We start from the raw sequence: 14910 nt of genomic DNA on the forward strand, positions 1-14910 counted from the left end.
AAGTCGGGGGAAGCCGATGTGGGGTTTTAGCCCTAGTCTTCCGCTATGATGCGCCGAATAGTACTTAGGCAGCAGATTAGCTATATAGACGTTTGAAGCATTACTTGTACTGAAGTTTGACATACAGGCCATTTTGAAAATCATCAGGGATGTCTATTCAATCCCTGGATGAATTTCCACTACTAATTGATCTACCGGGAGAAGTCCGATGTGGAGGAACAGAAGAGTCTCGGACTTGGTGCGACTGCGGAGAACAAGGCAAATACTTCTTATACAAGTTGAATTCCCAGTGAAATCAACTGAATTGAATCCGTATCTCTGATATTCTCACTTCTACAATTAAAGATGCACATTCTCATCACCGGCGCTGCAGGATTTATCGGTCAATTACTCGCCAAAGAGCTGCTGAATGACCCCACATACCGTGTCACTTTGACAGACGTCAACCAGCCTCCAATTCCGAAAGGCGTTCTCTATCCCCAAAATGCGACCTTAGTAAAGGCAAATCTTCTCACAGAGGCTAAAGATGTTGTCGACTCCTCCCTAGATGCAGTATATGCCTTCCACGGCATCATGTCCTCCGGCTCCGAGGCCAACTTCGAGCTAGGCATGAGCGTGAACATTGATGCGACGCGAAACCTGCTCGAAGCGCTGAGACATACATGTCCTGGATTGAGGGTGATCTACTCTTCCAGTCAGGCTGTCTATGGCCAGCCACTGCCAGATGTCGTGACAGATAGCGTGATACCGACTCCAGAGTCGTCATATGGCGCTGAGAAGATTGTCTGCGAGACACTTATCAATGAATATACTCGTCGCAAATTCATCACCGGCTTTACTCTGCGCTTTCCTACTATATCCGTTCGTCCTGGTGCGCCCACCGCCGCTGCCTCGTCGTTCCTTTCCGGTATGATTCGCGAGCCGTTAGCCGGCAAGGAATGCATCATTCCCATCGAGGATCGGGAGTTCAAGTCGTGGCTTTGCTCGCCTAGTACACTTGTAAAGAATCTTTTACTCACACTTCGTCTTCCGGCAGACTCTGTGCCGTTGCATATTCGCCAGATTAATGTTCCTGGGATTTGTGTAAGCGTTCAGGGCATGATGGATGCGTTGGAAAAGGTGGGCGGCAAGGATAAACTGGCTCTGCTGAAAGTGAAGGAAGATCCTGCTCTTGTACCCATCTTGAGATCTTGGCCTACTCGGTTTAATAATTCGCAGGCTATCTCTCTTGGTTTTAAACGGGATGAGTCTTTTGAACAGGCAGTGAGAGACTACAAGCTCGCATCTGAGAGCACATAACCAAATTTTTTAGTACTTATCTGGGTAGTTAGAAGGAAATAATTGGATTCTTAACAGTAGATTCCTTTAATTTGAATTTATCATGATAGTCCACCTGTGCACTGTGTTCTTCAACAGTACTCCCAAATCTGTGTATCAATTGCAATCAGTCGATTAAACAGCTGATTTCTCGTCTTCATAGCTGTTAACTGGAATGCTTGCTCTGGATCCTTACCCACAATAAGCAAGCCATCAACAACCTCCCTAGCACCCATAGCCCACCCAACTACCAATTTCCCCTTCCACCCCATACCGCCCTCCTTTTTTAACTCTCTAATATCCGTAACGGGCATTGTAAACAAGACTGAGCTCGCTTTCCGGCTCTCCATCTGGACACCACCACCCCACATATCCGTAGTAAAATAAAGCATCTGAGGCTCCTTGGTTGAATCGATAACCACAGCACCTCGTTTACCCCGGTATCGGCCCTCAAACTCTGTAGGTCCGATAGGGTTGGACATTTCGTCTTTAAGCCGGAGCACGCCGACTTGATTCTGGGCCCGAAGAGAGCCGGCAACCGCGCGCATCCGGTCAATGACTCGTTTACCTTCGATTCCCGTTGCCGTAGTCTGCCGGAGAAGAAAGAGGGACTTGGTCGCCCAATTATTCTTTTTGGTTGCTCCCTGTGCTGAATCTGATTGGAGGGTGTTGTCACCTGCAGCTGCTTGGTTAATTTCTTCTTGGGAAGCGCCAAGTGGGATACTATTCTGTCGGATGGATTCTGGTCTTGAAGATGGTTTGCGCTTGATAGGTGGAGGTGGCAGTGGTGATGAGTTTGCCTCGCCGATGCGCAAGATCGTCAGGGTTAATTGAGCATTGGTTGGGATCCCCTTAAGAAGTGAGCTGTTTCAGCTGTTAGTAGATGTAACCCAGGCTAATAAGCTACCAATTTGAAAACTTACTTTCCTAATTGGATGCGGTCCTTCCAGGTAGGATATTTCTCATCCAAGTATGCAGTGCCGTGCTTGACCACTGGCTCTCCAAAGAATGCCAGGCCAATGACGAGCGCTAGGATCTTAATCAAGAGGTAACTAGATATAAGCATTGATACTGCGCATATAGGGGCAAGTATTGATGCAAAGCGCATACGAGGAGCGAATTGATCAAATGGAGGTGTCGGGGACACAGCACTATAAAAAGTCAGTTATCGGAACACAAGAAGTATACCGAAAACATACTTTCCAAACTTTTCAAATGTATCAGTAATATCGCAAAGAACCTGCATGACCTTATCCGCACCATCAATCACGGTTTGCTTCATCGGCTGTCGCGTTTTATCAAATGAATCAATGGGAATTTCTCCACTAGCAGCGCTTTTTGCATCCGCGAAGCTATTAACAAAACTCGTAGGGTCCGTATCGGATATTTCAGAGTCTTCGAACCCTCTGTCTTGCTTTCCGACTGCACTAACCGCTGCGACATTGGCAACTTCGGCTACTAAATTGCTTGCCTCCTGTTCGGCCGCTTCCCCTTTCAGATTCTCTGGAGCACCGGTCACGCTGGTATCGGAGCCCAGTACGCCAGCCTTGGGCTTTTGAACGCCTCCAGTATTCTTGTTGACTAAAGCAAGCGGCGCCGCGGGAAACAGCATCCTTCTTATCGAGGGAAACATGATAAAGACAATTAAGCCCGAGCATATTGTTGTGATGAGCAGGTCAAAAAACCAAGAGACGAAATAGATGACACAGAAGATTGTTGTTCGCTTGGTCTCTTTCCAGGAACGTAGACGTGCAATATGTTTAATAAAGCTTATGAAATTAATGATCACTGTCGTATAAAATCTCTCAACACTAGCGCGCAGCTTATCCGGCGAGAAATCATCATTTTCAGCACGGGTCAGATCCAGCCTCTGTAGGGGCGCATCCGGTACAGCTTTGACATTATAGATTTGCTATTCTGAGTTAGCATTGAGCTTTCAACGTGGTATTGAGAGTGAATAATCACCTTATCAAACCTCCTGACCAGCATCCACCAGTCTTCGTTAGATAACCCAGCAATCAGGGGTGTTCCGAAATACTCAGCAGGTCTAGCCCATCCCAAATCAGCAATCTCAGGTCTTCTGCTAGCCTCGTATAATTGACTCTCTTTTTCAGGTTCTTCTTGCGCTAAAATGTGACTGTCTGTTGCTCCATCTAAGGAGTTTTCCACCTGTTCGTTTCCGTTTCGAGGCGGGAGTCTAGGGGGAACTCGAGGTGGCAAAGGTGGTGGACCCATTGCAGTGCAAGCACGATTGAAATCCAATTGGAGTCCTCTTGGTTTAGGAGATATTTATGTTTTCAATTTTTCCAAGTGATCCATGTTTGAAGAAGATAAGAGAGATAGAGAAAGCAAGGTCTGGATTCATCCGCGGCTTCTATTTCCATTACTCCGCAATTCGACGTCATAGGGATTTACTATTTACCCGACGCCAACTTCTTCAGTATAAAATACATAAAATCATGAAGAACTAGATTTTCAATTTAATTCACCTTGAACACCTTTCTAGAAGCCACTTCCGATATGATATTATTTGGCCTTGATTACTCCTTCCTCTACTCGATCAGAATGTCGATCTGTAAACTTCGTTCAAATATCGAAAGTTATATGAACTTCACAATCCACAGCCCTGGAGGCTGAATTATTAATCGTATGATTCAATGGTTGATCATTAGACATTACAATAAGAATATGATAAAGAGATCTAATTCTAATTATGAGTAGTTTGCGTGAAGTCTCTATCCACCCGGATGCCAGTTAATTGGATATCTTCCACACCCCTATTATTAGATGCCCTGGGGCCAACAACCTTGGTGTATGTTTTTGAATAATCACCATCCGGTCTGAAGGATGTATCCCTTAGTGTCTCTCCTCCTCCAGATTCAGAATCATCAGATAACTGATAGAAGGAATGTCGCCCTGACTCCACAGTGTTGATGATTGTCGTAGTGCTCTTCAAGGTTGCTGATGGCCTGGTGGCGGCATTCTTTGAGAGAGGACCATTTGTTTCACCTGAACTTCTGAGTAGAGACCCAAATATTCCATCAAGGCCTAGCAGGCGTGCTCCAAATCGGATAGCAGGGCGGATGGTGGGAAGGTTGGCCGACACGATTCCGGCTGACATTTCGATAGCGGTCCAGCTTACTACTGGAGCGAGAGTGTAAGACGAATCGGCAGAGTTGTAGCTGAAGAGCACAGAGAAGCGGTACGCGGAGGCAAAGACGACACTGTAAAGGTTAGGTTATGGGCTTGAATAAGTGAGAGTGACGTGGCTTACAAGAATCCCAAGCTGAAAGCGAATGAAACAGCAAGCTTTTCTGAAAGTCGAAGCTGGAGCTTCCATACTTGTGGAAGAGGTAGTAGCAAAATAGCGAGATCAGTTGCGATTGTTGAAATGGCGTTCGCGATCCATGTGCTAACTTGGTTGATACAATGGCCTGGGAGGTCAGGAGACCACAGCTTTTGGACGGGGACACAGATAAAAATGAAGAGGAAGGTGATGCATATAACCCAGAGGATGACGAAGATTCCGATGATGTATGCGAATATCTTGAAGTACCGGAAGTGGAAGATGCGGTAGTACATGAGCAGAATGCTGATTTTGGTCCAGACGAGGTTGAAAACGTATAAAACCTCGGCTACGACAAGGTACTTTGCAATCAGAACTACGTTTTCTGGTGGAAGAGTATCTGCATGTTCACCCATTCCTGTTTTGATCATGGCGAAGATAAAGCCGACAACCATGAAGTTCCAAAGCTATTTGTATGTCAGAGACCACCATCACTTAATCTATGGAAGTAGACTTACCATAGAAAAGATGATCGCATAGTCATCCCACCATAACTTTTGCATCCGTTCATAACGAGCGAGTAGTCGAAGACAAACAGTCACGAAGGCCAGTACCGTGACTGAGGCCGTGATCGCTATGGACCATTGATGTAGACTGTGGCTAGCTGCCATAGTATAAGGCTAGAGAGTAGACATAGAAAAAACTAGATCAAAGTATTGATTGAAATCGAGAGGCAAAATGAAAGTACAATAACTAAGTATTCCCTACACAGTAGCTCAAAGTGGATCTACATGATATATGATCTACATAAGATATACCCTCTTATAGAAATTTGACACGTTTGTTTTGAAACTAGTTTTGCGCCTTCTTTTTTGTCGTGTGGTAGGTTAATAAAACTACACCAGATTAGGGATTTGCGCCGGTCGCCACCGAGACAGGTGGAGTTGAAATCGGTGCTATTGTCTGCACCAGAACAATTTTAAAGATTCTACGGCCTATGTTCAAAGATTCTATGGCCTATGTATACCTATGTATATAATAAGTAGTGAGTTTGTCAGGGGTAGGACATCTTCGGAGTTCTAGTTGTCTTGTCCCCCGTTAATTTCATCCGTGATATCCACTCCCTGGATAATCATCGGCAACACTAATGGGATTATTTTCGTGGCGCAGATGTCCTCCTGGAGTTTTGGTCTTAAACGATAAAATATAGTAAAAATTGAGAGATAAAAACGCTCTGGAGTAATATTCGTCTATGTAGAGGCTGACTTGTGCTTCGTGACCAACTCCAAAAGAGCCTCATTCACCTCCTTCGGGTTACTGGCATTCAGATAGTGTGCGCCCCCTTCAATCATAATAAGCTTGGCGTCTTCAGACGAGGTGAAGAGCTTTATCTGTTCCTTGGGAACCTTCGTTCCGAACGGATAGTCTTCAGATCCCTGTACGATTCGTCAGATTCTTCTTATCCATGTCATACACGTGTAGATCTCGATATTACTCACCTGTAGCCAATAAACGGGACACTTGATATCCCTGAGTCGGAGCAAAAGCCCATCCCGCTCTAGTAGGCAGCCGAGGGCCATACGGACCTTCTTCCGGCCTTCATCGCCTTTGTAAACCTCCTTTAGGGTCTTGGACCAGAATGCAGCTCCCTCTTCGGTGGCTGCAGCTCCGAAGCCAATTCCGCTGACCAATCCGCACCAGACGTCATCTACAATGAACTCAGGTGTAGCCGAGTTAGTGGACCATTTGTCATAAAATGTCGTGAGGCTGGTGGCAGGATCCCAGCAATCCTTGGTCCGAGAGTCTGAAGATTCGTAGTCCATTGATGTTCCCAAAGGCATGATACCGAGAATCTAATTTATTTCGTTAGTACTTTTCGATAGTGCAATTGGCCAGTCATGAACTGACTCTTTCTGGTGCTAGAAGTGCCATCCTGGCTACAACCCAGCCTCCTTGACTTGTACCCAGAGCAAAGGCTTTCTGGATCTTGAAGTGGTCCAGGACCTGCAGGGCCATATGCGCAGAATCCCAGTAGGTAAAGTGCTCAGTGGTAGAACTAGTCGAGCCATGGCCTAATGGCTCGATGGCCAAAAGGTTCATAGCATCAGTCAGCTCTTTGTTGTTAAATTGATCATGATAGAGAGACACGGTCATGCACATCGAATTGATGAGGACACATGTCGGCTTGGATGCATCATAGGGGCTCTGCGCGAATGCGTAACCCGCTTTGATACCACCGAGGTGGGGAACTGTAACAGTTTGGAGAGCAGCCATGGCGTAATTGGAATGGTTAAACGACTTCTTCGGGTCGAAGGTAAGTAAGCACTGCCAGTTAAGTACCGAATCAAGTAGAGACAGAGCCTTTCCAGTTTCTCTCAATTGGAACTATAACCCCAACTAATTAAAAGGGCGTTCGGTGTTTTTGCCGTGTTTGGGAGTCTAACCTCCGACTGTCCGGTTTGTGGAGCAATATTAACAATGCTGACGTTTGACTAGTGGTTAGATGGCGATCCATACATTTTGATCCCCTGAGCAGTGAATTTTGAGTTGGCCCACTCAGAGCACGGAACTGCTTGTCTCACTATGAAATTGAGTACTGTCCAGTCGGAGTACACTCGGTGGTTGCACTCCTAGCTAGCCCAATCACTGTTTTCCGTGATCCTATTTACGCTAAAACGAATGCAGTCATATTAGGATAAGACCGGTATCGGTCTAGACTCTTAAGGTGGATGCGTGGCAAAGCCTGAATCGGAGTACACCGTACACTTTACTCTATGATATGGGAATTCACAGCCATCATATTGGCTTGAGATGTATCTCGATGGAGAGTGCTTTGTTCCAAGGCGTAGAACGCCCATTAGTCAGCATACCTAGGTAGGGTCTATAGTCAGTCAATCGAAGACTTAAAAGAGCTGACAAGTGAATAAGCTGCATGAAATAAATCAGGTGCCTGATCAGGACTCTGGACCTGATTTTCATATCCGCAGATGTTTCTTTCATGGCATCCGACATCGCCGATGTTAACTGCTACGTCGTTTGGGTTCGTGCAATGGATGTGACCCTTGATAGATCTTGGTCAGAAAATTACAGGAAGTGGTTTATGTAGCAGTAAATATCGAACCCCACATGTACGCAAGGAAGTCGAGTTTGGAGAGGATTCTTTATGATCTGTCGAAAAATCAACATCTTGGAATGATAACAGTCACATGACTAAAACGCGTTATCAACGTCGCGTGTCGCCAACTAAACTCTTTAGCTTAGCCTAATGGCTACAAGTTTGTCGCGATGAGCGATATTAAAAATCCCCTGCTACTGGGATGGATCCAAGAATGGCTGGATGAAGCCCGGGAGCGGAATAGCAAGGGTGTGACGGTGTCAGTATCAGAATACATCACTCAATTTCTCGCGTCTAACCTTTGCGCAGCTATAAAAAAGCTTATGATTCAATGAAACAATGTCCTGTTATATTTCAACATCCATCACAAGCTCAGCAGTTGAGCGGACTTGGACCTAAGCTGTGCGATCGCCTGACAGCAAAACTTAAAGCCCATTGTGAAGCGCAGGGACTTCCCATGCCTGAACCCCCGGGTCAAGGTTAGATATTAATGATGATTACAGGCTGGGGTATTGAGAACTAACGGGGAGAATAGCCAAAGCTAAGAAAAGAACGTCGGATGGTGTAATTCTTGATGATCAACCGGTCAAAAAGGCTCGGAAAACCAAGCCATATGTTCCAGCACTCCGATCTGGCCCATATGCAATCCTGTTAGGGTTGGCCACTATGGACGAAAATGCAACCCAAGGAATGACAAAGGCCAATTTGATTGAAGCGGCTCAACCATACTGTGATAGCTCTTTCACGGCTCCCTCAGATCCTACAAAGTTTTACACTGCGTGGAATTCTATGAAAACCCTCATCACGAAAGACCTAGTCTGTGAGTACGGACGTCCTCTCAGAAAGTACATGCTTTCTGAAGATGGATGGGAGGTTGCCAAGCGTATCCAGAAGACCCTTCCTGGGTACACTGGGAATACGACTTCTGCAAGAACAGCATCTGTTACTAAATCGAGAGATGATGACGGCGATAATGATGAAGATAATGATTCTCCAGCCATCAATTCATTAGGCCGATCTTATACCGACGGTCCAACTGAACCAATCGCTCTTCCTCCGGGTAGTTTCAAAATCCAATTAATCTTGGATACCCGAGAAGTGCGCACTTCTACAGACAGAGACTATATCGCAAATGAACTTTTAAAACAGGGTATCACGGTCCAAGTTCGTGCCTTGGAACTAGGAGACGCTATGTGGGTTGCCAAGTGCAACGATTCGACATTTCTTTCTCGCCATGGCGAAGAAGGCGATGAAGTAATGCTGGACTGGATCGTTGAGAGAAAGCGACTAGATGATCTGATTGGATCTATCAAAGACGGTCGTTTTCATGAACAGAAATTCCGTCTTCGCCGTTCCGGTATCAAACATGTCATCTACTTGATTGAGGAATTCACCGCCGTACATGCAGATGCTGGAAGCGGCACGGCGCAGAAATACCAAGAGATGGTTGCTTCAGCCATTGCCTCGACGCAAGTCGTCAATGGGTATTTTATCAAAAAGACTCAAAATCTCGATGACTCAATTCGATATCTAGCGCGAATGACTCTTCTTCTGCGGAAAATGTACGGCGCAGTTGATTCATCCCCATCTTCGAGTACACCAGCCAGCAGCTCTGGGTCTTCTAAGATCTCTCTCATTCCTAGCGGACGAATCTCTTCCACGCAGTCTTACTTCAGCGTTATGGAAAACTTTCGCAATCAGGATCCATGCACGACATATGGTGTGACATTTTCGACATTCTCGGCCCTTACGAGTAAGTCTGATGTTCTGACCCTCCGTGATATCTTTCTCAAAATGCTCATGTGCACCCGGGGTGTCACTGGAGAGAAAGCCCTTGAGATTCAGCGACAGTGGAAGACTCCTCGGGAGTTGATCGAGGCATACAGGGCCCTGGATCCCAAGGACAGGGAAAAGATGGTCTCAGATAAACTTCAGTCGTTAGTGGGTCGCAAAAAGATCGCCAAGGTGCTGAGCAAGAAGATTGCAGAAGTTTGGGGTGAATCAGGGTAACGGCACTAGGAAGATGCCCGTGGACCTCTGTATAACGCTACGTTCGATGGTTGCATTGGCTTTGGAGTTTGGGATAGGATCACAGATTTAACACATATTTATTATAGAAGTCACGCGTAATAAGTGCAGACAACACGCTGAAAAACGATGTATTTACTTGTTAAGATGAAGGCTTTCATCTTCTCCAACGGATCACATTCTTGATAGATTCCTTATTAATCCTCAACGCTAAACTGCTCATCACAACCGAGATACTACTCAGTGCCATAGCTAACGAAGCCCAAACGGGACTAAACCTCCAATGATCGTTGACAGTGATGGACTCGCCATTGACAAGCTTCTGGTGGTGACCACTGACAATCGGGTAAAAGACCCCTGCAGCGACGGGGACCAGACAAATGTTGTATACAACAGCCCACACAAAGTTCATTCGAACGCGATTGAACACGCGGCGACTGAGCAGTACTAGGTGTAAAATGGTGTTGAGATCCGAGTTGAGAAGTATGAAGCTGGCAGAGTTCATGGCTACATCTGAGCCAGATGCCATGGCGATGCTGACGTCTGCAGCGGCCAAGGCAGGAGAGTCGTTCACGCCGTCGCCGACGAAAGCAACAATAGAGCGTGCTTTCTTTGGCTGTGGTGAAGGTTGTGTCCGTGCTGAACTGTCCTGGACAGAGCGTACAAAGCTTGCTTTCTCTGCGGGCAGAACGTTCGCCATGACGTTTGAGCGTGGGATTCCTAGCATGTGGGCGACAGCGTGGGCAGTCGTCTGATTATCGCCCGTGCACATGAAGACATCTACTCGGCGCTTCTGGAGCTGGGATATAATATCAATAGCTTCTGGACGTATGGTGTCTGAGGTTGCAAAGATGATTGCAGGGACAAAGTGCGACTTTTCGGGCTGGTTGATGGGTCTTAACAAGAGAATTGCAGTTGATTTGCCTGCAGACTGAAACTTTGAGAGTAGGTTGGTAATAAAATATGTGTCGACTTCAGAGGGCAGGACGCTATCTAGCAGGCGCTCATTGCCAATGGCAGCTTCGTATTGATGTTCCGATGAACCGTCACGCACGGTGAAAGTGCCCTTCATTCCTTGTCCTAGTATCTCCTGGAGATCTGATGACAGTATATTGACAGGTGATTTTGACTCGCAGAAGGCATATATTGCTTGGGCAATTGGGTGATTGCTGCTCTCCTCCATCTTCCGAGCGAGAGCCCATGCATACTTGAGTAGAGACTCATCTTTAGTCAATACCTCATGGTCCGAGACCTTTAGGCTGCCTCCTTCAGTCAAAGTTCCAGTCTTATCGAAGACGATGGCGTCCAGACGACTAGCTTCTTGGAAAGCTTCGCCGCCACCTTTGACCAGGATACCATTTTTGGCGGCTAATCCACCGCCAACGAACAGTGCTGTGGGGGCTGCCAATGCCAGCCCACACGGACAAGCCACCACAAAGACGGCAATGGCAAACTCCAAACTCCAAAATGTCCATCCACCCTCGGCGACATCGAGGTAGTCATCAGGAAGCGCACCAGAATGGCCAAGTGCAAGCCATATCATAAAAGTAAGAATTGCAATCAAGGTAATGAGAGGGACAAAGTGGGAAGTGAGGAGGTCGGCAATTCTCTCTAAAGGCGCACGCTTGCTCTGGCCCTCTCGAACCACGGCAATAATTCTATCAAGCATTGAAGAGCCCCCTAACGCAGTAATTCGGATCTGAACCGGTTGTCCGACGTTGACGGAGCCTGTATAAACTTGGTCTTCGCGAGTTTTCTTGACAGGGCGCGACTCTCCAGTCAACGAGCTCTCATCAAAATTGAACGAACCCTCGCTGACCACAACACCATCGGCCGGAGGGGATGTACCGTGAGGAATACTGACTTTGTCGCCGACTTCGAGAAGGTCGACATTGACGTGGGTAACTTGGCCTAGCGCTGGGCTTTGTGTGTTGTTTGAAATGGGCTGGTCCTGGACAAGCAATGCCTGAGAGGGACGAAGCTTACCCAGCGAGCTGACCGCATCACCCGTTTTAGCTTTACTGTATGCCTCCAAGGAACGACCGGCTAGGATGAAGAATGTCAAAAAGACGACTGTATCAAAATATGTGGTACTCTGGGCGCTTGCTTTCGTCCCAACGACAGCGTCAACGATTAAAACTGCCAGTGAGGAGAAATACGCCACTGCTGTTCCGGCAGATATGAGGAGGTTCATGCTTCCGAATCGATAAAATCTTCGAAGAATTGGCACGCGGCTTCCCGGGCGCCACAAGGCATAGATCTCTTTTAGGGCTCGAGTATGAAAAACATCGGTGCCATAAATCATGACTGGGGTTGACATAATGAACAGGGCCCATTCCGTACGAGTCACGCTACCAGACCAGATCTTCTGCTCCAGGTATTTGCGGATAGGATTTTCCGAAGAGACAAGTGACATGAAGACGATGCCGATAATGAATGTTGGAATTGCCACAGAAAATACAAAAGCCAGTCGAACCAAAAGCCGACGTCGCTCATGCATCTGCATGGCACGAGAGCGCTCTTCAATAGTCGGTGCGTGGTAAACGTGAGCGTTGAAGGCGCTATTGGCCTCGTTGATTGTCGCAACGATCGATCGGATAGTCAGGAAAGGTGCTGCTGGTACATAAGTGACTCTGAGTATAGGATGTTTCTCTGAAGGAGCAGCCTCGAGAGTGACACCTGGGAGTGTTTCCAGAGAAGCAAGCACCTTCTCTGGACAGTGGTGACAAAACATTCCATCGACACGAATTGAAACTGTTCTTGCTTCCACATAGCCTGTATCTTCTGTAGCCTGGGAAAGTAAATGCACATTGCTCGCAACGGCATCGTAGCCTAGATCTTCGATTTTCTCCACAATCTTGTCTAGATTGTTGCGGTCTTCAAACTCCACTCTCCCACTATGTGACAGGAGGTTTACCGACACATTTTTTATGAATGGAAGCTCTTCCAGTCCCCGTTTCACTGATCCCACACAGGAACCGCAGGTCATGCCAGTGATAGCGATTTCACAGACGTAACATGTTGCAGTCGGCTCAAGTTTTGGGGGTTGGGGGACTGGGTCAACTCTATCAAGAAAAGCTTCAAACCCAAGGTCCTCTATTCGTTCCGTGACCAGATCGATATTTTCCTTTGGTCCGAGATACACCAGGGTTGCATTGTTCGTGAGGAGATTCACCGTGACCTCCTTGACCACCTCAAGTTCCTTAACTGCGGCAGTTACACTGTTGACACAAGATGCACAACTCATGCCTGCAATGCTGACTACTGCATTGAATTCATCAGGCGTTTCGGGTATTCTCTGAGGAATGTGTGTAAAATGGGATAAGTCCGACGTGATTCTTGTTTTCGATGTGGCAACCGATGGTGGGGATTTATCCTGCTCGTCCGCTGCTTCCAATGTCTTTTCGCTCCGGTCATCGCAAGATATTGGAGAAGCCTGTTGTATATCGTTGAGAGAGTGTTTCTCATTCAGGGCGACAAGTCTTCCAGCCTCTTCTTTCTTGCATGCGTCACAATTTGCAATATGTCGCTTCTCCCTACTTGTATGTAATCTCTCCTTGATATTAGAAGAGATACTTGAGTAAGATGTTCGGGGTGTAGAGAATAGGGCCGATCCGCGGGGATTCCAGGAAGTAGTATCGAGTTCAGCGACAATGTTGCCACGTTCATCATAAGTGGTAATATGGTGTACTTCAAATGCAGCATGAATCAAAGCCACAACAAGATCTGCTGGTTGTGTTGAGATGCCATGGGTAACCCGCACCTCGGAGGTCAAGATCGACACATCGATATCCCTGACGGAAGGAATTTCCGAGAGTACATCAGTGACATAGGCCACACATGAAGCACAATGAACATTCCCAACCCAGAAAACACTCCTTCTACAGGCATTCCGGTCCTTCAGCTGCATTGTACCAATGCGTGGTGGACTTCTCAACCCAGAAGACATGATCAATGGAACAGAAGATAAAGATCGACACTGTTTTCTCCCTCTTTTCTCAGCAAGGGAGACGGAAAATATAACACCTTTGCGACAGATATCGATAGGGACCACACAAAAAACTGGGGTACAGAATATCAGCTCTAAGATCTAAGATCTGTGTCACTTGAATCTTGGATAGACAAAGCTGGTCATACAAATTCGCCACAGGAAGCTGCAACAGCAGTTACATGATAAGACAGATAGTAAGGCAGAAGTGAAATGAATTGGTCGTTGTATGGTTTATAAAAGAAGAAAGAAATAGTTAAGCAGAAGATCGAAGGTGAAAGAAATAGGATCGCGGGATTTGTGCGTGATTCAGGCATTTGAAGTCAAACCCAACGCACAAATCCCTCAAGCATTCCAAGCCCATCAATTACCATGACCCAGTAGTATGTCGTAGTCTAGAAGTTCACGTTAAATCAGGTGCTCAAAATGAGATATGTAGAGTCAAAAAATTGAGAATGCAACTGTTCTCTATCTGTGTCTGCTTATTTTCTATGCTATATTGCCATGGATGCCCTTGAATCATGTGGATATCACCTAATAAGATATGTCATGTGACACTTGAACTTATTATTGATGCCTTACAAATAAGGAGGTCTCCAAAGCTTTTGCCTTTTACTTAGTCTCTGCATACTTTTCTATCTTGTGTAACTTTTATTCAATCGAATATCTTTGCGAACCTTTGAACATCAGAGGAAATCAAATTCCAAGCATTAAGAAAACTCCTGCAAAAGAGATTCAACCCTTTGAAACCAACAGGCAGATGAATTAGATGGGCCTTGACATTATAGGTATTGGAGCAGCAGATCAAGTCTATAAAGTAAATGATCACACTGTTTTGAAGACGTGCAGGACCTACAAACCTCTTCCCAATAGTGCTACCCCAAAAGCTCTGTTGGAATATGTTTCAGGGACAGTTTTTTCTAACCTTTTGAAAGACGAGAGAGCCATACTGCGTCTGCTTATGGAGCATCTCCATCCAAACATTGCAGAAGTAGTTGATTTGGATCAGCCCGAGTGTTATCCATCTTAGCAAATACCGACAGCTCTCTGAGATAACCTCAGTATCTTGGTTTGATTGGATCTTTTGGTATCAGGACAGATCACGAACGCTTCTTCATCTGCACGCACATAATATCACCCATTCAGATATACGCAAAGACAATATACTATTTAACG

General features: G+C 46.2%; 6 protein-coding genes across 6 annotated transcripts; 2 read left to right on the forward strand and 4 right to left on the reverse strand.

The window, feature by feature from the left end:
* Window positions 1-345: 345 nt before the first annotated feature.
* Window positions 346-1299, forward strand: N7495_008198 (SDR family oxidoreductase; the record flags this gene model as incomplete). Its single annotated transcript, XM_057210849.1, has 1 exon — window positions 346-1299. The coding sequence occupies one exon, from the start codon at window positions 346-348 to the stop codon at window positions 1297-1299; it is 954 nt and encodes a 317-aa protein (XP_057060392.1).
* Window positions 1300-1409: 110 nt separating this feature from the next.
* Window positions 1410-3552, reverse strand: N7495_008199 (DUF3292 domain-containing protein; the record flags this gene model as incomplete). Its single annotated transcript, XM_057210850.1, has 4 exons — window positions 1410-2181; window positions 2241-2468; window positions 2517-3229; window positions 3283-3552. 4 exons carry the CDS (start codon window positions 3550-3552, stop codon window positions 1410-1412), a joined length of 1983 nt encoding a protein of 660 aa, XP_057060393.1.
* Window positions 3553-4024: 472 nt separating this feature from the next.
* N7495_008200 (uncharacterized protein) lies at window positions 4025-5274 on the reverse strand (the record flags this gene model as incomplete). Its single annotated transcript, XM_057210851.1, has 3 exons — window positions 4025-4541; window positions 4592-5070; window positions 5122-5274. The coding sequence occupies 3 exons, from the start codon at window positions 5272-5274 to the stop codon at window positions 4025-4027; spliced, it is 1149 nt and encodes a 382-aa protein (XP_057060394.1).
* Window positions 5275-5853: 579 nt separating this feature from the next.
* N7495_008201 (alpha/beta fold hydrolase) lies at window positions 5854-6877 on the reverse strand (the record flags this gene model as incomplete). Its single annotated transcript, XM_057210852.1, has 3 exons — window positions 5854-6039; window positions 6103-6456; window positions 6512-6877. The coding sequence occupies 3 exons, from the start codon at window positions 6875-6877 to the stop codon at window positions 5854-5856; spliced, it is 906 nt and encodes a 301-aa protein (XP_057060395.1).
* Window positions 6878-7601: 724 nt separating this feature from the next.
* Window positions 7602-9728, forward strand: N7495_008202 (crossover junction endonuclease MUS81; the record flags this gene model as incomplete). Its single annotated transcript, XM_057210853.1, has 4 exons — window positions 7602-7643; window positions 7865-7977; window positions 8028-8197; window positions 8254-9728. The coding sequence occupies 4 exons, from the start codon at window positions 7602-7604 to the stop codon at window positions 9726-9728; spliced, it is 1800 nt and encodes a 599-aa protein (XP_057060396.1).
* Window positions 9729-9903: 175 nt separating this feature from the next.
* N7495_008203 (putative copper resistance-associated P-type ATPase) lies at window positions 9904-13656 on the reverse strand (the record flags this gene model as incomplete). Its single annotated transcript, XM_057210854.1, has 1 exon — window positions 9904-13656. One exon carries the CDS (start codon window positions 13654-13656, stop codon window positions 9904-9906), a length of 3753 nt encoding a protein of 1250 aa, XP_057060397.1.
* Window positions 13657-14910: the final 1254 nt, after the last annotated feature.

Source organism: Penicillium taxi (assembly GCF_028828555.1).
Source record: "Penicillium taxi strain IBT 34144 chromosome Unknown utg000005l_segment0_segment0, whole genome shotgun sequence".
In the NCBI taxonomy this organism is placed as follows: Eukaryota; Fungi; Ascomycota; class Eurotiomycetes; order Eurotiales; family Aspergillaceae; genus Penicillium; species Penicillium taxi.